The following is a 21879-nucleotide window of genomic DNA, read 5'->3' as shown; positions in this document are numbered from 1 at the left end:
TTGGTGAGCCTTAGGTAACCCCGTAATGTGTTTTGTTTAATCAGGTTCTACAGTTGATTCACGAGAGACACAATATCTGTAAGCAGATCCACCTGCCAGCCCAGAGTGGGAGCAGCCGTGTACTGGATGCCATGCGGAGAGGGTCAGACTTACTTGGGGAAATGACACCTTTTAACTTTCTAGTTTTTCTGCATAGTATATAGCACATAATGACAAATTAATAAATGATTGTTGTTTGAGTAAATCTATGGATAGTTGAACTTGCTTCTGTGCCCCCCCCCCCCCCCGCAAGCAGAATAGGGATTCACTCATTTGTTTAATGTTTTTAAAAAGTAAGTGTGCTCACTGGGAGCCATATTTGAAATTTTAGTCTGTTTGGGGTATTTTTGGAGGGCGAGGTGGAGTTCGTTCGTTCTTTCTTTCTTTCTTTCTTTCTTTCTTTCTTTCTTTCTTTCTTTCTTTTTTTGAGACAGGGTTTCACTGTCCTGGGACTTGTTTTGTAGACTAGGCTGGCCTTGAACTCACAGAGATCCACCTGCCTCTGGCTCCAGAGTGCTGGGATTAAAGGCATGCACTGCCACTACCACCCAGCTTTTTTGTTTTTTAAGATATGGTTTTTCTGTGCAGTCTTGGCTGCCCTGGAGCTTGCTCTGTAGACCAGGCTGCTGCCTTCCAAGTGCTGGGATTAAAGGTGCACCACCATTGCCCAGTGAAATTTCAGTCTTTTAACTTGCAAGAATAGGAAAGGTTTTTAGGTCTTAGACTATAAACTTACTTTGGAAATAAATATGCAACAGTGAGACTGGGTTGTACTATGACCTGAGACAAAGTTCATAGAACCAGAACTTTGTCTTATCTTCCACAGATGCAAAGATTAAGGCATATCTTTTATTTTTAAAATTTTATTTATTGTGTGTGGTGTTTTGCCTGCATGTATGTCTACATCGTGTACGTGCGTTCTTCAAGGGGTCCAGAAGAAGGCATCAGATCCTCAGAAACTGGAGTGACAGATGGTTGTGAGCTGCCATGTGGGTTGTAGGAACTGAAGCTGGGCCTCTGCATTAGCAGACAGTGCTGTTAGCCACTGATCCGTCTCTCCAGCCCCTAGAGGTCCTCTTAAGTATTTAATTTTTTTCTTGGTTTGTTAAATGAAAGGTCCTTAAGTGCTGGAGTGTATGTGTGCATGTGTGTGTAAATCAGAGGACAGTTATCAGAAGTTGGTTTTCTTTTTCTACCGTGTAGGTTCCAAGGATTGAATTTAAATCATCAGGTTTGGTAACAAGCATCTACCTGATGAGACATCTCATTGGCCCAGAGGGGTGCTTTTGAAAAGACTTATTTGTTTATTAAGTATACAGTGTTCTACCTGCATGTATTCCTGCACACCAGAAGAGGACACCAGATCTCATTATAGATGGCTGTGAGCCACCATGTGGTTGCTGGGAATTGAACTCAGGACCTCTGGAAGAGCAGCCAGTGCTCTTAACCTCTGAGCCAGCTCTCCAGCCCCAAAGGGGTGCTTTTTATATATTCCTCTACTGTGATTTGTGGATGTGAAATCACAAATTGGAAGATGAATACATGTGAGAATTCAAAGCTCTGCATAGCGTCCATTTAAATACAGTTGAGCTAGGCGTGGTAGTGTGCTCCTATGATGCTCGCTCGTGGGCGGCAGAGCCAGGAGGAACTGCGGTTTAAGGCTCACTTCAGCTACATGAGGCCTTCTTGCAACCCTGCTCTCCCCTCTCCTGAAAAGGATGACTGGCTCATCTAGGTCTTTTGTTTTCATTCTGCAGATACTCAAGAGAAGCTTATGTGGCATTAGTTCATCATATCCGAGAGTCTATCCCAGGTACATTTAAGAAATTCTGAGTGCATTACTGTTATGGGTTCAGGAATAGTCACACACTGGCCACTCGGACACCAGACTCAGATTGATGGAAGTTTATTTGAACCCTGAACAAAAACTGGCCAGTCAGGGCCACAGCCTGAATTCGGGAATCAGAATGTGATGCCAGTCCATTTCTTTCTTTTATTTTTTATTTTTTTGGTTTTTCGAGATAGGGTTTCTCTGTGTAGCCTTAGCTGTCCTGCACTCACTTTGTAGACCAGGCTGGCCTGGAATTCACAGTGATCCACCTGCCTCTGCCTCTTGAGGCACTCAGGATTAAAGGCGTGTGCCACCACATCCTGCTGCCAGTCCATTTCTAAGGCAGACTTTTTATAAGAGAAACGTTAACCAGGTAACCACCAGGTAACCAGGTAGGAAGCAAGGGGGAGGGCAGCATTACAGCATTTTGATTAGCAGCTAAACATAAGAAGAAATGATTTTATTCCAAGCACAATGTATCCAGGTAGCTAGACAAAGCATTTTAAACTGGTTGGCTAGGATATAGGCTTGGGGACTTTCCAGTTCCCCACCATTCTGGAAAAAAGGAACATAGCAGAGCATTGTGGTTTTGTTTAAGTAGAACATAAATCATTAATTCAAGCAGAACATTCAACAAGGATTGAACTGTAAGTAAAAGGCTGTTCAGGCAGGCAGAGTCTGAGAACCTGAATTTATTTTCACCTTATGGTCAAAATGGAGATATGGAAGCAAAATGGCTTCAGATATGTTAAAAGTGACAGCAGATATTAACAGAGGAGCCATACTTGTTCTGGGAACTAAACCAGGTTTCAACAGAGGGGCTATAGAGTTTAAGCTGGTTAAATAGGTTACAACATTACCACAGTCCACTGTCATTTTGCTCAATTACCAGCCTCTTTGGCAAATTTCTTATGCTGCCATTTTGTAGTTTTTTGCTGCTTTTGTGTTCATTTTCTGCTTTTCTATTTTCCTCTCTCTCTTCCACTTTTCTTTCCATCTTTCTGATTATATGTGTGTATTGCTAGAGAGTGAACCTAAGCCTCATGTCTTATGGGCCTGTGCTCTGCCATTGAGATGTATCTCTACACTTGATTTTTGACACAGTGTCTTGTCTTGTTGCTCAGGGTGGCCTTGACCTTGATCTTCCATCTTCATTGCTATTACTTGGATTATAAACATGTGCCAGCAGGTATTCAGCTATTGTTAGGTTAATGGCAGATTTTAGATATGATCCCATTATTGCCTTTTCCTTTTCCCTTCCTTTTAATAAAATTGCTGTGTTTTGTTTGTTTTGCTTAAATTTGGTTGAGAACGTTGTCTGATATTTCTCAAAATTTCAATTTTTTCTGAGCCTAAAGCTTACTATGCAGACTAGGTTAGCTTCAACAGAGATCCATCTGCCTCTGTCTCGCTTGTGCTGAGTCTAAAGATATGTGCCACCACATGTGGCCCCAAATGCTAATTCCTGCTTCTTCGTTTGTACACACACTTGTGTCTGATGGAGCAGGATGATGTGGCAGCTGGGTGTATTGGCTTTGTATTGAATATTGTGTTACTATGTGTTACTATGTGACAACAAAGCAAATTTGTCATTTATAAAATAGAGTGAGTAGTGCTCATGTCATCTGGCTTTAGGAGCAATTGAATAGCTAGTGACCTTTCTACATATCCAGTATCTGATAATTCTTGCTACTGCATTATAAATGAACATAATGCTAAACTAAATTCAATATTTGATCATATATACACGTGTAGAATTAGAATGAATTAATGAAAATATATAGATACAGTCTAGCTTAGAGATATAGTCTCCAAGGCCCTGGGTTCTGTCCCTAGCACTGTAGAAAAACAATGCCCTGTCTCCAAACAATAGCAACAAAACAAGATAAATAGATGTTTTGTTTGTGTGAAGCACAGAAAGATTCACTAGTAAAAGCAAGACCCACTAGTAAAAGCAAGACCCAGGAGCTGGAATGTTAGGGGTAGAGTACCTACCGAGCACATGTAAGGCTCTGGGTTCAGTCTTGAGCACTGTTTCCTACTCCACCCACAGAAAAGCAGGGCCGGTCTGTAACTGCACTTCTGCTGGGTCTCTAAACCTAGCACTTGAAGCCAGGGCTCGTCTTCTAGTGCTGAAGGAAATGCAGAGTGAGAAGCCAGTTCTGCATGATGTAGGAAAGCAAGCCTCCTTCCTTCTCCTCCTCTTCTTCTTTTTTACTTTTTTGGTTTTTGAGACACAGATTTCTCTGTGTAGCCTTGGCTGTGGTGGAACTCTCTTTGTAGAGCAGGCTGGCCTTGAACTCACAGAGATCTGCCTGTTTCTGCCTCCCGAGTGCTGGGATTAAAGGTGTGTGCCACAATGCCAGACATGACTTTTTTTACTTCTATGTGGGCTGAGTAGTTTGGAAATGGGTCCCATTTGCTTTCCTTCCTTCTGTAATCTGTACATACCCACATTCTTTTTGGAGGTAGACATCAGCACTGGTCCTCTGTCTTTGCTGTATATTGACAGGTGTGAGCCTCAGCAGCGACTTCATCACTGGCTTCTGTGGAGAGACAGAGGATGATCACCTGCAGACAGTGTCTTTACTTCGAGAAGTTCAGTACAATACTGGCTTTCTCTTTGCATATAGCATGAGACAGGTGAGTCCTGGATTGGAGGCAGTTAGTATCAATCTCTCTTTTTTTTTTTCTTTTTTTTCCCTTTTTTTATTATTAATTTATTCAAATTGCATCTCAGTTGTTAGCCCATCCCTTGTATTCTCCCATTCCTCCCTCCCTCCTGGTTCCCCCCCATCCCCCTCCCCTATGTCTGTGACTGAGGGAGACCTCCTCCCCCTGTATATGCTCATAGGGTATCGAGTCTCTTCTTGATGACCTATTATCCTTCCTCTGAGTGCCACCAGGCGTCTCCATTCAAGGGACATGGTCAAATATGGTGCACCAGAGTTTGTGTGAAAGTCAGATCTCCTTCTCCACTTAATGGTGGAGAATGTCCTGCCCATCGGCTAGTCTGGGTAGGGGTTCGAAGTTTAGTGCCTATATTTTCCTTGGCTGGTGCCATAGTTTGAGGAGGACCCCAGGGCCCAGACCCACCTGTAGTTTTCCAGGACCCTCTGGATCCTTCTATTTCCTCATTCTTCCAGGCTTCTCACACCTAAAGTCTCAATAGGATGTCCTCCCCTCTGACCCACTTTCCTGGTAGGTAAAGGTTTTCATGGGGACGTACTCCTTGGACTAGTGTCTCGATATAAGTGAGTATATACCATTTGACTCTTTTTGCTTCTGGGTGAACTCACTCATTATGATAATTTCTAGTTCAATCCATTTGTCCACAAATTTTGGGAATTCCTTGTTTTTAATAGCTGAGTAGTATTCCATAGTGTAAATGTACCACAGTTTCTTTGTCCATTCTTCTACTGAGGGACACGTAGGCTGTTTCCATGTTCTGGCTATTATGAAAAAAATATGGGACGCTTCACGAATTTGCACGTCATCCTTGCGCAGGGGCCATGCTAATCTTCTCTGTATCGTTCCAATTTTAGTATATGTGCTGCCGAAGCAAGCACAGCATCATTCTCTTACCAGCTTGGGACTGATTGGAGATAGTTGGGTAGAAAAGTGTATGTCAGCATGACAGAACTTGTGAAATTACAGGATTTTTGTTTTTTTAAGTTGGTTTTTAGATAGGGTCTTACTCTTTACTCTTGCCTGTCCTGGAACTCAATATGTAGATCAGGCTGGCCTTGAACTCATAGAGATCTGCCTGCTTCTACTCCTGAGTGCTAGGATTAAAAGTGTGTGCCACCATGCCCATCTATACCATAGGAGCAACTGTTTTCATTTCTCTAGTTAACTTTTGTCTATTAAATGTCAAACTTTAGCCATTGTTTTGATATAAGGTCTTGCTATGAAGCTCAGGCTGGCCTCAGGCCTGTTTTTCTTCTACTTCACTTAGCTGCCTGAGTGTTAGCATTATTGGTGTGAGCCACCACAACCAGCAAACTTCAGGATTTGATGTGAAAAAAAAAAAAGTGCTAAGCTGGGCGATGGTGGTGCATATACCGTTAATCCCAACACTTGGGAGCAGAGGCAGAGGCAGGCGGATCTCTGTGAGTTGGAGGCCAGCCTGGTGTACAGAGTGAGTTCCAGGATAGTCAGGACTGTTACACAGAGAAACCCTGTCTTGAAAAACTGAAAAAAACAAAAACAAAAATAAAAAAACTACCATGCTTAGTGCTACTCCTATATATGCAATATTTTTGAATAGTGGGGTTTAGTGATATATGCCTGAAATCCTAGCACTTAGGAGGCTGAGGCATGGGAATCTCAAGTTTGAAACCAGTTTGGGCTACAGACTAAGACGGTCTCAAAAACAAACAAACAAACAAACAAACAAACAACAAACAAGCTAAGACAAAACCAAAGTTGAGTGCTCAGTGTTCTGTAGTCAGTGTAAATGGGCCAGTGTCTTTTACAAAGTTATTTTAGAAGTGAGGTTTTCCAGAAGCCTGTTGCATTCCATATTGCTTATTTTTTGGGGCCATCATAGATGCATAAGAGCAATTATTTATGAGGATGGTCTACATGGAAAATGGCCTTTCAGCACACAGTGGAAGTACACACTCAAACTGTGCCTCTGTCATGTAGTAACAGTGACATTGTCTTATTAAGGTCCAGGGGACCCTGAGTCTCTGTCAGATAGTGATGGTTTATTGATCATACACCCCCAAACTTACCATGATCAGGGATACAGTTCAGCTCTTAGAACCCCCAACTTTCTATGGAGACAGCGTAAAAAGGAAAAACTGCAATTAGCTCACACGGGGGTCAGGTGGTGGTGAACGGTGGGATGAGTGGCCGGTACTCATCGGGTTATTTTGCTAGCTAGACAGATCAGTTCTCACTAACCTTGAAAGTGAGGCTGGGCAGCTGGGGCTGGCTGTGCTTATATTTGGGGAATTTCCAGGACCAGCAAGGCCATGAGTAAGCAAGGCCATAGTCGACGCCAAGAATAACAAAGCCATTAAACATAAACATCTTTATGTTTATGGTCAGCCTGATCTTACAGAGGGGTTTCCTTATATCAGCAGCAAGTTGAAACAAATATGCCTTTTGCTATACTAAAGGAGCAGGGTTATACAGGAGAAAAAGTGGGTCTTAGCAGTCTAAAGTTGTTAGTGCTCTGTGAAGTGGGAGTAACCACGCCAGTCAGGGTTGTTTTGAGGCTTATGTAAGATGGTATATATGATGCACTTTGCGTGCTGCTTCCTACACAGTGACTGTGCCATCAGGATGGTTATCATTACTATAGGGTTCAGGGTGGATTTACATACAGAAGCTTAAAGTGAAAGCTTTATTTTCTGAGCTCAGGGAGGTGGCCAGTTCAGGATCTGACCCTTGTCCTCAAAGGGAGAATGCACAACATTTTTAAAGAATGGCAACACAAATTGAGGGTGGGAGCTGTAGCATTGACCAATCATATTGAAGAAGGGAATTTCCATCCATCAGGATAGGAGTGGGTCCCTGGGCCTGGGAACAGGAACTTGTTTGACCCAGTCAGCAAGATGGAGAAGTTGTCCTTGAGTACTTCGCCTGCTTAGGATATGGGCAGAAGTGATAGTAAGGAGGGAGCGCAAGGGAAGGGAGGTGCATCAGCATGTGCGGTAATGTAGGAGCTCATGGGAAGGGAAATGCTCCAGCTCAGTGCAGCAGGTCTTATCCTAACGTTATGGGATAACTATACAGGTTTTACCTCTGACTGGGTGGAATGGAGATGCTCTTGGCCCTTTATCCCTATGGCTAAATAGAGTCTGAAAACAAAATGAAGAACTTAGAAGAAGGTTTTTTCTTTTCTTTTTTGGTGAACCAATGAGTTTTTATTGGGGTAACTTATACAAGTATGGGTGAAGGGTTACCTATGGGGGCAGAGGTGATTCAAATACAGTAGTATAACCAAAAAGCTTTCATCAACACAGGTGATAACTCACAAACCTAGAACCTTTGAGCTCCCTTTACAATCTGCAGGCGGCTCAACGGTTCTCCTGGACATTGCTGCAGGTAGCTGGGTTGGTCAGTCTCTTCACACAGTTGTTTTGTTTTTATAAGCTTGAAGAGAGGTTTTTTCTTTTCTTTTCTTTTCTTTCTTTTTTTTTTCGTTCCCAGCAATTGCCAACAGCATGTTATCATCAAGTAGAACCCAATTTTTTTTTGTTTTTGTTTTTTGTTTTTTGTTTTTTTGAGACAGGGTCTCTCTGTGTAACCTTGGCTGTCCTGGATTCACTTTGTAGACCAGGCTGGCCTCGAACTCACCACGATTCGCCTGCCTCTGCCTCCCCAGTGCTGGGATTAAAGGCGTGTGCCACAACTGCCCGTCTAGAACTCAATTTTTAAAAAAAATATTTATTTATTATTATGTATATAGTGCTTGCTTGCATGTATACCTACAGGCCAGAAGAGGGAGTCAGATCTCATTATAGGTAGCTGTGAGCTACCATGCATGTGGTGGCTGGGAATTGAACTCAGGATCTCTGGGAGAGCAGACAGGGCTTCTAACCACTGAGCCATCTCTCCAGCCTCCTTTTAAACATTTTTAGAGAATAATTATTCTTCCTTCCTTTTTTTTTTTTTTTTCTCAAGACAGGGTTTCTCTGTGTAGCTCTGGCTGTCCTGGACTAGCTTTGTAGACCAGGCTGGTAGACTGGCCTCGAACTTACAGAGATCCACGTGCCTTTGCCTCCTGAGTGCTGGGATTAAAGATGTGAGCTACCATGCTCTGCTTAATTATTGTTTCTGCCTAGGTAATATGTGCTTACAGTAAAGTGCAAAGGTTAAAACACTTCTTCCCTTTGTTACCACCAGGTTTCGTTCTTTTCTTGTAGGCAAGTACTCTTAGTAATTTCATCTATTACTTTTCAGGTGTATTTCATGTGTTCATAAGTATGAATACTTACTGTACCAAAGATGTGTGTGTTGATTTGTACTTTGCTGATTTCAGTTTACAGAGTATTTTGGAACAATTACACTAGTACATGTGGAGTTATCTTATTAACAGTTACATAATACCCCACTGTGTTGATAAGCCTAATTTACAAGGTACTACTTGCTAGGTATTTAGATTGCTTTACATCAGTGTCTCTATAAACAGCGCGGGTGAGTAGCTTAGAGCATGAATTATTTAGCTTGTGTCCAAATACAAGCTTAGGACAAATATAAAGGCTAGTTTTGAGTCTGTGATTTTCTTTTTAGAATTTTTTTATGTACATGTATTTACTTACTTTGTGTGTGTGTGTGTGTGTTTGTAGGGCATGCGTGTGCTGCAGTGTGTGTGTAGAGGTCTGCTTGCTGGAGTCGGCTCTTCCCTTCTACTGCATGGGCCTAGGTTTGAGGTCAGGTCATCAGGCTTGGATGCAGGCAGCTTTACCCACTCAGCCACCCTGCCAGCCATGAGTGATTTTCATTTGCTAAATTTAGAATGACTCTATGAAGATTCTGTTTCAGTTACCTTTTTCTCATGCGATGTTCCTAGAACCAGAGAAATAAATCTGGTTTAGTTTTGGGTTTTGGACCAAATTACATGTCTGTAACTGGAGCAGAATAAATACATTCTCTGCTTTGTGTTCTGAGGATTCTACAAGTCCTTAATGACGTTTATCCTGTTTTGTTTTTTAATAGAAAACACGAGCATATCATAGGCTGAAGGACGATGTTCCAGAAGAAGTAAAACTAAGGCGTTTGGAGGAACTCATTACTGTCTTTAGAGAAGAGGCTTCAAAAGCCAATATGACTTCAGTGGGTTGTACCCAGCTGGTATTGGTGGAGGGGGTAAGGTCACATGCATATTCTTTTTTTTAGTTTTTATCCAGGCATTCTGGAAGCCATATGTGTAATTTTAGAACTAGATTTATTGTTTGTGTTTGTTTAGGCCTTTCTTGGTCATAATTTCTTAGAAAGCTTGGTCCTGTAGGCTTCTTGGCTCTCAACTATCTATAATGAGATCTGGTGCCCCCTTCTGGCATGCAGGCGCGCATGCAAGCAGAATACTGTATAAATGATGATGATGGTGATGATGATGATGAAGAAGAAGAAAAAATCACCCCTGTAGGAGCCAAGTCTATAAAGATTCATCAAACTAGTCAGCAGAGCTTTGCTCCTGTTGTGCACCACATGCTGTCCTGATGTTGAAGCAGCCATACACATTGAGCCTTTGGATTTCTTGGTTAAGAAATTCTCTGGGGGGTGGGGGGCTGGAGAGATGGCTCAGAGGTTAAGAGCATTGACTGGTCATACAAAGGTCCTGAGTTCAATTCCCAGCAACCACATGGTGGCTCATAACCATCTATAATGAGATCTGGTGTCCTCTTCTGGCCTGTGGGTGTACGTGCAGGCAGAACATTGTATACATAATAAATAAATTAAAAAAAAGAAAGAAAGAAAGAAAGAAATTCTCTGTGGTAGATCCTGGAGAGCTTCAGACAACAGGCTTGATGTCTGCCTTCTAAAACTTACTGCTGACAGATGCATACATTTTTCTTTGTTTTTTGCAGTTCAGCAAACGTTCTTCCACAGACCTGTGTGGCCGGAATGATGCAAACCTTAAAGTGATCTTCCCTGATACAGAGGTGGAGGATGTCACTAACTCAGGGCGCAAGGTCAGAGCTCAACCTGGGGACTATGTGCTGGTGAAGGTGAGATGTCTTGAGTTTCCTTGTTCTGTTCGTCTGACAAAACCTCAGAATAGAACCAGTTTACTGGCTGGAGGCCTCATAGTCCCATGTTCCTTCCCTGACATTGGACCAAGAGATGCCTTTCTTTAGTAAAGTTGGGGATTTCCAGTGTGGGTGCTGGGAACCAGACTTTGTAGGCCAGGCTGGCCTTGGACTCATAGAGATCTGCCTGCCTCTGCCTCCCAGAGTGCTGGCATTACAGGCATGTGACAACATGCTTGGCTTATTTTATTATTTTTAGCGATGTGAATGTGAGTGTGTGTGTTTGTGGGTGTGAATGCAGGCACTTGCAGAGGTTGGAAGCCTCAGATTCCTCTGCAGCTAGAGTTACAAGTGCTTGTGAGCTATCTGATGGTGGGTGTTGGGAATTGAATTCAGATCTTCAAGAAGAGCAGTATGCATTCTTTTTCTTTTTTCTTCTTCTAAATTTACTCATTTATTTTATGTGTATGGATGTTTTGTCTGCGTGTATCTCTATGTATCATGCCTGGAGCTTGTGGAGGCCAGAAGAGGGCAGTGGATCCCTCCTAGGACTGGATTTACAGATAATTGTGAGCTGCCATGTGAGTTCTGGGAATTGAAACCAGTTCTGGAAGAGCAGCCATTGTTTTTTATCTGCTAAGCCATTTATCCAGTCCCCATATTATGTGCTTCTGGAACTGGAGTCACAGATAGCTGTGAGCGGCCATGTGGGTACAGGGCTGGGAACTGAACCCAGGTTCTCTGGAAGAGCAGCCAGTGTTCTTAAGCACAGAGTCATCCCTCCAGCCCCCAGCCAGGATGATTTTTTAGGATACCATTGCAACTTCAGCTTTAGTTGCTTTATGTGAGGAGTGCAGTAAAGAAACTGCCAATATGACTGTTCCATGATTATGGAATTTTTTTTGTTTGTTTTTTGTTTGTTTGTTTTTCGAGACAGGGTTTCTCTGTGTAGCCTTGGCTGTCCTAGACTCACTTTGTAGACCAGGCTGGCCTCGAACTCACAGTGGTTCACCTGCCTCTGCCCTGGCTTTTCTTTCTTTCTTTCTTTCTTTCTTTCTTTCTTTCTTTCTTTCTTTCTAGCAGAAGGTTTTTATTTTGACTGAGAGAGATAAAATATCCAGAGGCAACCGGGCATGGTGGTGCACACCTTTAATCCCAGCATTCTAGAGGCAGAGGCAGGCGAATCGCTGTGAGTTTGAGGCCAGCCTGGTCTACAAAGTTAGTCCAGGACAGCCAAGGCTGTTACACAGAGAATCCTGTCTCAAAAAACAAAAACCAAACCAAACACACACACACACACACACACACACACCCACCCACCCACCCCCGAGGCACCTGGAAGAGAGAAAGAGAAGCAGACTGGACATGGCTAAGACTATCTGAGAGAAGAGAGAGTAGCCAGAAAAAGAATAGTGAGATGTAGCCAGGAGCAGGGGATCTGAAAGAGCAGGGATCTGGGATGAGAAGGCCAGGGTGCTAGTGAGGACTTTGAAATGTATAACTAGTTCTCTGAGTAGGGACTGAGTGAGCCTGGAGCCTGGCATTGACTTTGAGATGCGACCACAGGTGGCCATGTGGCCCTTTCTCCAGAGGTGAGGGAAATAACTCCTTTTGGCAGATGGGAACTGGTTTCACAAGTTCCTGAGGAAAAGTGGCTTTTATCTAATTGCTAGAAATCCTCCTATAATCTAGCTTGAACTCATTTCTGGATATTTGGACAGCCTGAGGCCTAACAGTTACCTTCTCATATTGCCTCTTAATTTCTTCCCACTGATACTATGGGTTACCTTTTTTTTTTTTTTTTTGGTTTTTTTCGAGACAGGGTTTCTCTATGTAGCCTTGTACTATGGGTTACTTGATTAAAAAAAGATTAGCTTGTAGATCAGATTGTAATGTTTATGTGGGAGTCTTTTTGCAAAAATAGAAGCGCTCTATTTGATCAGAAAGAGGTTAAAAAAAAAAAAAAGGAGATGATATTGAGTTAGTTAAGACTCCCTCCCCCCATAGAAGCTTGCACATAGATTTAGTGGAAGGGCTGATATGAGGAAGGACACTGTGTTGGTCACTCATCTCTACTCTTCACACCTTGTTTCCACTCCCTTATATAATCAGTCGAGTGTTCTTAGATTCCATCTCACTGAAATTGGTCCCCTGCATCCCCTGCCTCTCCATCCAAGGAGCTCAGCATTGCTGGGGAGAAGGCATCTATAGGATGATGCAGTGCTGGCTGTGTGGCACACACCTTTGGTCCCAGTGCTCTTTGATCCCTGGACTCTCGTAGACCAGGCTGCCCTTGAACTCACAGAAATCCACCTGCCTCCTGAGTGCTGGGATTAAAGGCGTGCACCACCACCACCCAGCTTTTATGTATTTATTTATGTATTTATTTATTTATTATTTATACAATATTCTACCTGCATGTGAGCCAGCAGGACAGAAGAGGGCACTAGAGTACTAGATCTCATTACAGATGTTTATAAGCCACCATGTGGTTGCTGGGAATTGAACTTAGAACCTTTGGAAGAACAGCCAGTGCTCATAACCTCTAAGCCATCTCTCCAGCCCTCAAGACAGGGTTTTCTACATAGCCCTGACTTTCCTGGTCTTGGTTTGTAGACCAGGGTGGCCTTAAACTCACAGACATCCATGTGCCTCTGATACCCGGAGTGCTTGAATTATAGGTGTCGGCCACTGCACCCAGCTCTAAAATCTGTTTTTTGATACAGGTTTTCTATATATAGCACTAGCTGTCCTGGAACTTGCTATGTAGCTCAGGTTGGTCTCAACAGAGACCTGCCTGCCTTTGCCCGCCCCCATTTTTCCCCATCCGAGTGCTGGTGTTAAAGGTATGTGTTGGCCTGGCAGACCATTTTGTTGTTTTCATTTTCTGAGACAGGGTTTTTACTTTGTAGCCTTGGCCTGGAACTTACTATATAGACCAGGCTGACCTCTAAGTCACAGAGCTGCCTGTCTCAGTTTCCTGAGTGCTGGTATTAAAGGCTGTGCCATCCCACCTAGCTTCTGGCACAAGACTAATCACAGCACTGGGGAGGAGGAGGTAGGATTCCTGTGCTTTACTGACCAGCCAGTGCAGCCTAGTTGGTAAGCTCACGTCCCAGGGAGACATCATCTTAGAAACAAGGTGAGTGGCTCTTGTGTAATGACACTCAAGGTTGATCTCTGGTCTCCACTTATTCATGCACTAACTCTACAGGTATCTATATTATTTGTGCATTTGTTCACAATGAACAAAGAAGTAGAAGTAAAGAATTTGTTATCAGACCAGAAATAAAAGTTCACATCCTGTCAAAGTTCCCATATTATGGAAGGATAATTGTTTTTTGAGACAGGGTCTGTGTATCTTGCTGGCCTGAAACTCATTGTGTAGACTAAACCTACCTGGAACTCAAGAGAGATGTTTTCCTTCTGAACACTGGGATTAAAGGCATGTACCACCACACCTGGCTTACCTACAAATTTAAAGTACCCGGCTTGTTAAAGATTTAAGTTCTATGAACTAAAAGGAATTTTAGGCTAATTATGTCAGCACTGTCTCTTGCTCTGACAAGGCGCCATGTAAACACATAGGTCACCTGGGGATTTCCAAGCACTTCTTACTGTTCACAGGGTCCACCTTCCCTTCCCAGCGCCTACGCGGGGCAGTTCACAACTTCCTGTTGTAGGCAAGTCAGCGAGAACTTCATGGAGAGACTGTGTCTCCGTTCTCCCCACAACAAAAGAAAAAATATTATTCTTAGTAGAAACAAGGTAGAAAATGTGTACCTCAGAAACCGCAGAGCTTGACTGCACATAATTGAGAATGGCTTAACTAAAACGATAGTCAGATTGATGACAGTCCTAGCTTTTAGGACTCTAAGGCATGGGGATAGCCACAGATTCAAGGCTAGCCTGGGTCACACAGTGAGTTCCAAGCCACCCTGGGAGTGAAATGCTGTCTCAAAAAAAAAAAAAAAAAAGTTGCGCTGTGGTAGAGCATGCCTTTAATCTCAGCACTCTGGAAAATGAGAGAGACAGCTCTGTGATTTATAGGTCAGCCTGGTCCACAAAGCGCCTGGGATTACAAGTGTGCATCACCACACCCAACATTTGATGAATTCTTATAATGATCTCACTCAAGTGGCTATTTCTGAGATGAAAAAGAATTTTTTTGGAATGCATAAATCCCCTTCACGTACTCTCTTGGTATTCTCTAGCCACCTGAGTGCTCGAATTGTAGGCCTGTGCAACACCCTACCCCATGTTTGGTTTTGTCTTTTTGCAAATTGAATTCTATAGTATATAGGTTGAATGCCCGCTTTCTTTTCCTCAACTTGAATTCTGTGGTTCTTTTGGGTTTTTCCATCACAGCAATTTGTTATGCATTGCACTGTTGCTAGGCCATATTGGTTGTTTCCAGTTTGGAGCTAGTTCCTGTGACATTGCATGAGTATTCCTGTACATGTGCTGTAAGGCATGTGTGTACTTATCTCTGTTGGGTATGTGGCTTAGTATTGCTGGTCATAGAGTGGCTGTAATAGGAATGGCCCAAGTGTTTTACACTCCTGCTCGCAGTGCCAGAGAATTCTAGAAATTTTACCTTCTCTGTTTCTGTTCTTGTTCTTCTCTTGTGTCTGCCCCATGACAGCCAGTGAGATCTTCTTTTTCTCTTGAGACAGGGTTTCTCTGTGTAGCCTTGACTGTCCTGGACCAGGCTGGCCTTGAACTCACAGCAGTCCACCTGCCTCTGCCTCCTGAGTGTTGGGGTTAAAGGCGTGTGCCACCATGCCCGGCTGCCAGTGAGATCTTTCTGATTCAAATCATTTACTCTGCAGCTTGGGCTCTTTTCACTGCAGCCAGAGTATAATTCAGGCCTTATGTGATCTGTCCTGGCTACTTTCTTATGTGGTGTCCTCCCCTCATTCCTTTCTCTTCCAGTCTCATGCCTTATTTTTGTCTCTTAGATTCTGTTCTCAGGAACTTCATACATGCTGTTTGGCTTGGGATCTCCTGATCTTTGCCTTGTTGCTTTCTTTTTAATTTTGAGGTTCTCCAGTGTTACCTCAGAGATGCCTTCCCTGAACATCATTGTTTTGAAGCAGCTTTTCCCACCTAATTCCCACCTATTCCCCAATTCCTGTCTATTACCCACCTATCCCCTGCTCTCCTCAGAGCACTTTTTAGTGCCTAAGTCATTTTTAGTTATGGGTGTGCTTATTACCTGTCTTTCTCTGACAGCTAGCTCTCTTGTGGGTAAGGAAATACCTATTTTGTTTACATTTGTGTTTCCAGCACCAAAGTGCTTTCATTCAGTAAAGCATACAGTAAGAACTTCGTAAATATTTACTAATGGATCAACTTGTTCTGATGAGAAATGTGATTAGTAGTAACTTTGGGGTCCTAGCCGTTTGGTCCTCATTCAGAGATGAAATAAAATTTCTCATTAAGTTTTAAATCAAAGATATTATAAAGATTGACCAGGGCATAGTGGCATATGTTATTAATCCTAGCACTTGGGAGACAGAGGCAGGTGGATTTCTGAATTTGAGGCCAGCTTGATCTATATACAGAGTTCTAGGACAGCCAGGACTATACAGAGAAACCCTGACTTGAAAAAGCAAACAAACAAAAATCATAAGGATGGCTTTTGCTAGCTTACCTTGCATTCTAAGTCCTTCCGGAGGCCGGAGGGTGGGATCTGTGCTGGGCAGCTTCAAGTGAGCCTTACAGTTGGAGCTGAGAAAGAGTCTTCATCTCAGAGAAAGATGAGAAGCTGCTATTTGGGATGAACTTGGACTTGTTTTTGTTTTTGTTTGTTTTTTGAGACAGTTATCGACTACATGTCCCTGGCTGGCCAACTCACTTTGTAGACCAGGCTGGCTTTTAACTCAGAGATCCACTAGCCTCAGCCTCCTCAGTGCTGGGATTAAAGGCATGAGCCACCCACTAACTTGTTTGTTTTGTTTTGTTTTTTGTTTTTAAATGAGAGACAGAAAAGGAGTGGATTCAGGTGGGAGAGGTGGTGAGGAGGAGTAGGAGGAGTAGGAGGAGGGGAAGCTTATCAGGATATATTATGTGAGGAAAGAAAAAAAATCTATTTTCAATAAGAGGAAAAAAAAAGACCCATAAATTTATTATTTCAAAAGGGCACTCTTGATTCCTCTATGAATGGAAAGCCAGTATCTTGTGCCATAAAAATCAGCATAATCAAAACAAAACAACGTCATTAAACTCCTACCAGATCTGTGGCCTGCACAAGGCTCTGAGACCTTTTCTCTGTTGAAAAAAGGAAGTGTTCACGGAGTGTGGAAAGCGCGCCAGCGGTCAGCGGGACTGTCTCCCTAGTAACAAACTGAAGGGAACTGCAGAGGGAAGGAAGGCTCCACTCTGGGTCCGCTGCTCTTTGATTGGTGTGGCTCCCAGCAGCCGCGCAGGTGTGTCCTGCCATGCCCAGCACGCCTTGGGAGCCTGTGCCTCTGTTCTCAAGGCTGGCCTTCTCTTCCGTTCTGGGCAGACTGGAGGTCGGCTCAGGCTGAGCTGATGGCTTCAGCAGTCAGATGTGTGACTGTGTGCCCTGTCAGAATACTGATCACTGTGGCTCACTGTCCCTCGCAGACTTCACACACCTGATGGAGTGTGTGCTTCTTACCTCATATGCATTGCCATTCTGTCTGACAACTCTTCCTTTCAGGCTTGAGGTGACACAAATATTATGCACTCCTGTTGACTCCATCCATGCCCTGTCCCCATGGAGCTGTGAGGTTACCTTGTCGTCTTTTGATGGATTTTCTTTCAGATCACCTCTGCCAGCTCTCAAACTCTCAAAGGACACATTCTCTGCAGGACCACTATGAAGGACTCATCAGCATATTGCTTGAACTGAGCGGGTGGCTTAATAATGGACTTGGACAATGTTCCCTCATGCTTTGGAGACAAGGTAAAGCAGTCCTGAAGCGTCTTTGTACCAAATGGAGTAGTGCATCTCTTTGTTGTCACTTGAACAACTTTCACAACAATAAATTTCATAAATTAATGTTTTTTTTGTCTCTATTTTCCTTAATTTTTGTTTTGGCTTATTTTGCAGCCCTTCTAAGGATTTTCCTTATGGCCATCTTTTTCAGCTTTTCTCTTTAAATGTAGAAACACCTGAGGTTTTGGAAAATGTTATTACCTATTAGTTGGCTCTGAGTGATGGTTCTTGGCTTATTTACCATTGCAGTTATTTTTATGAAGTAAAAACAAAAACCAAGAAAATCAAAATCTGAGATGGTAGCATGGGATATTTAGAGCTAGATTTCAGTTCAAATCCCTATTCCTTTAGCATTATATGAGAGCTGTGGGTGTAACTCAGTGATATAATGCGTGCTTGGTTAGATCCCCAGCACCGTGTGTGTGTGTGTGTGTGTGTGTGTGTGTGTGTGTGTGTGTGTAGAAACATAATGTTGATAGAGCTCTTGCCCACTTCTTCCCCTGAGATGGGTTCTTCCCTAATGCAGGCTGGCTTTGAATTTTTCTTTTCCGTCCTCCTGAATGCTAGAATTAGAGGTATATACCACCACATCAGGTATGCACATCTGGGATCAGATTTAGAGCTTGATGCATGCTGAGCAAATACTCCCCATAAATTGAGGTATGTCCACTGTCCACTATAAGCTCTTCCATATAGAAATAGTCCTTGAAAAATTTGCTGCTGAAACAGACTCTATACTTGGGCATGCTGAGCTGTTAATTGTGTCTGGCTGTGCTCTGCTTCAGACACAGCTAGTCTGCAGACTAGCATGACAACTCATGGCAGTCCGATTCGGTGCTGGGTCATCTCTGGACAGTGTATTTTCAGGGTTCATCTTATCCCGAAGAGAACATGTGTTATGGATCATTTCCCAGTTCGTTAAAAATAAATAATCCAAGCATTATAGTAATTATCAGAAGGAAAATGACAAGAAGACACAAATAAAAACCATACTCTGCAAGGATTATTAGATCAGAAGTGGCATCTGCTCTTGTTCATATGTAGTGCTGTGCCAGCTCTCTACCTTCCATCATTCTGTTCCTGATTTATACCCCAGCCACCAAAGAGACTTGGTGTCTGCCAGAAAGATAAAGGGTATAGTTTTCACCCTGAGTTTATAGCACTAATACGAACCTTTAAATGATTCTTCTATAAATGAGTCTGATTAACTGAAAGATGACCCACAGATCTCTTCAAGAAGCTACTGACAGATTTTAAGCAGGAGCGTTGGTTGCTTAGTTTCTGACTAGCCAGTATCCCACTAATGTGCTTCATTCATATTTAAGTACTCTATGATAGCCTAACTGTGGATACAATGGCATTCTTTTCTGTCCTTTAAAAGATGAGTCCCTGCCCCTTAGAAATGTATAGATCTGTAAGTGGAATGCATTTTACTTCCACAGCTCAGTATCAGGCATTAGTGACAGTTGTTTGGGAGATTTGCTATCTTACTCATTTTTCTTGAAGGCTTTAGCCTTATATGTTTAAATCTAAGGAAATTTTTACTTCTGTGTTTTATTTCATAATTAAGATTAATTTAAGCCAGGTGTGGTGGCACATACCTTGAATCCCAGCACTCGGGAGGCAGAGGCAGGCAGATCTCTGTGAGTTCGAGGCCAGCCTGGTCTACAAAGTGAGTCCAGGACAGCCAAGGCTACACAGAGAAACCCTGTGTCGAAAAAAAATCAAAACAAAAACCAAAAAGCAAGGAAACAAACAAAAACAGATTGAGTTACAGGTGGTTGTGAGTTGCCTGATCTGGGTGCTTGGAACTGAATTTAGGTTCTCTGCAAGAGTAATATAGTCTTTGTCTTAGTTACTGTTGTATTGCTGTGAAGAAACACCATGACCAAGGCAACGTAATAGGAGAAAGGATTTAGTTGAGGGCTTGCTTACAATTTCAGAGAGTTAGTACATACTCATCATGAAAGGAAACATGTCAGTATGCAGGCAGATGCTGGAGTAATACATCCTAATCTGTAGGCAGAGCGAGAGAGAGAGAGAGAGAGAGAGAGAGAGGACACACACACACACACACACACACACACACACACACACACACACACACACACACACACTCTGGGCTTGGCATGCTTTTGAAACCTCATAGCCAGTGACGCACCTCGTCCAACAAGGCCACTCCTTGGTAACTAAGAATTAAAGTATATAAGCCTATGGGGACACTCTTATTCAAGCCACTATACACTCTACCACTGAGTGTTCTCTGTAGCCCTTAAGATTTTTTTGCATCTGTCTGTCTGTCTAGTGTGTGTGTTTGCATGTGTGCATGAGAGTTCAGAGAACAACTTTCAGGAGTTGCGTTTCTCCTTTCACAGTATAGATCATAGGGATTGAACCCAGGTTGTTAGGCTTGGTGACAAGTGGCTCCACTGCTCAGCCATCTTGTTGTGTTATATTTGGTAAGTGTGCTGGATAGTTTTATGTCAGCTTGACACAAGCTAGAGCTCCCTGAAAGGAGGTAACTTCAGTTGAAAAAATGCCTCCATAAGATCTGGCTGTAAGGCACTTTTAAAATTAGTGATTGATGGGGGCGGGCCCAGCCCATTGTGGGTGGTGCTATCCCTAGGCTGGAGGTCCTCAGTTCTATAAGAAAGTAGGGCAACCAAGCCATGGAGATTAAGACCCCAAGCAACACATTTCCATATCTTCTGTGTCAATTCCTGCCTCCAGGTTCTTGCTCTGTTTTAGTTCCTGTTCTGACTACCTTTGATGATAAGCTATGATGTGGAAGTATAAACTGAGTAAACCCTTTCCTCCCCAAGTTGCTTTGGTTATGGTGTTCCTGTCCCCCCCCCCCCCCCACAGGGTTTCCCTGTGTAGCCCTGCCTGTCTTGGACTCACTTTGTAGACTAGGCTGACAGTTATGGTGTATTATCATAGTAATAGTAACATAAATTAAAACAGTGAGCTTTTTTCCTTTGTTGTTGTTGTTGTTTGTTTTTTTATTTATTTGATATGTGCTAATGTTTGCTTAAATAAATATACGTGCATTATGTGTGTGCCTGGTGCCCTAATAGGCCAGAAGGGACATTGGAACATGTATTATTTAATTTTCTATTGCTGTAATAAAACAATATGACCCAGCTGGAGAGATGGCTGAGAGGTTAAGAGCACTGGTTGTTCTTCCAAAGGTCCTGAGTTCAATTCCCAGAAACCACATGGCAGTGCAAACCATCTATAATGAGATCTGGTGCCCTCTTCTGTCGTGCAGGCCTACATGCAGGCAAAACACTGTATACTTAATAAATAAATCTTTTTTTTTTGATAATGGTTCTTTAAAAAATTTTAGAGATTTATTTATTTATTACATATACTGTGTCTGCCTGCATGTGTGCCTTTCTCGTTTAAGACATCACATTTTACTCCTTGGCTCCCACGGGCTGATGATAGTCTCATGATACAAAATGCATTCAGTCTGACTTTAAGTCTCAGTAGTCCTTAAAGTTTCAGTGCTGTTCAGAAATCCAGAGTCCAAAAATCTCATTTGAACTCAAGGTATCCCCCACCCCCTTTCGAGACAGGGTTTCTCTGTGTAGCCTTAGCTGTCCTAGACTCATTTTGTAGATCAGGCTGGCCTCAAACTCACAGAGATCTGCTTGCTTTTGCCTCCCTGAGTGCTGGCATTATTAGGTGTGTTCTACTGTGTCTGGCTTCAAGGCAATCTCTTAATTGTGATCTCTTGTAAAATAAAAACAAAACAAAGTTATGTACTTTTAAGGTATAATGGCATAGAATATACATTTGCATTTCAAAAGGGAGGAATAGAGGCACTGTGAGAAAATACTTGGATTGAAACAAGACTAAAACTCATCAGGGCAAACACTAAGCTCCATGTCCAGTGTCTGGGACATTTTAAAGGGCTTAGATCCCCCTACCCATCCTGCTTTGCTGCCAGCAACACAGACCACTTTGTTAGACTGGTTTCACATATACTTCTCCTTGGCAGGAGATGTCTCATGCCTCTGCTGTCCAGCATCCTGGGGTCTCCACTATAACTCCTGCTTCATTTTCACAGCCTCACACAGTGGCCTCTCAGGGTGTTCCTGTAGTGATTCCAGCACTGTTCTGTGTCGCCTGGCCTCAGTGGCTTTTTAAAACCATGGAGAAAGCATCCATAATCACTCCACTCTTGCATCTTTGTATGTTTCTGAAGGAGGACCATGTGACTACACTAGCAAGTTTGACTGACAGCTTGGCATGAATCCTGTCCCACTTGAATTATATTAGCAGCAGTTTTGGTGTGCAGTTTCTATCCAGGAGCAGGAAACCCCTTA

At 42.9% G+C, this 21879-nt stretch overlaps 1 protein-coding gene and 1 non-coding gene across 5 annotated transcripts in view; one reads left to right on the top strand and one right to left on the bottom strand.

Annotated features, from left to right (window-relative positions):
* The window catches only part of Cdk5rap1 (CDK5 regulatory subunit associated protein 1), a 107470-nt gene that overhangs the window by 18983 nt on the left and 66608 nt on the right, over positions 1–21879 (top strand). For 3 of the 4 annotated variants that reach the window (XR_007830492.1, XR_007830494.1, XR_007830493.1), the window contains exons 9-14: positions 45–142; positions 1797–1852; positions 4383–4513; positions 9545–9694; positions 10417–10557; positions 17372–17512. Coding sequence is in view for 1 of the 4 variants with exons in the window: in XM_051143552.1 (XP_050999509.1) it covers positions 45–142; positions 1797–1852; positions 4383–4513; positions 9545–9694; positions 10417–10557; positions 17372–17458 (663 nt within the window). In the remaining 3 variants the exon portion in view is untranslated. Of the gene's footprint in view, positions 1–44; positions 143–1796; positions 1853–4382; positions 4514–9544; positions 9695–10416; positions 10558–17371; positions 18375–21879 lie in introns of those variants that run through there. The other variant, XM_051143552.1, reaches the window with a different exon arrangement.
* LOC127188743 (U6 spliceosomal RNA) lies at positions 5333–5439 on the bottom strand. The gene has a single exon (XR_007830588.1). It is a non-coding gene; the product is annotated as a U6 spliceosomal RNA (small nuclear RNA).

This window comes from Acomys russatus, chromosome 4 (genome assembly GCF_903995435.1).
Source record: "Acomys russatus chromosome 4, mAcoRus1.1, whole genome shotgun sequence".
In the NCBI taxonomy this organism is placed as follows: Eukaryota; Metazoa; Chordata; class Mammalia; order Rodentia; family Muridae; genus Acomys; species Acomys russatus.
Note: the sequence above shows the minus strand (reverse complement) of the source record. Positions and strands in the feature narration are given on the sequence as shown.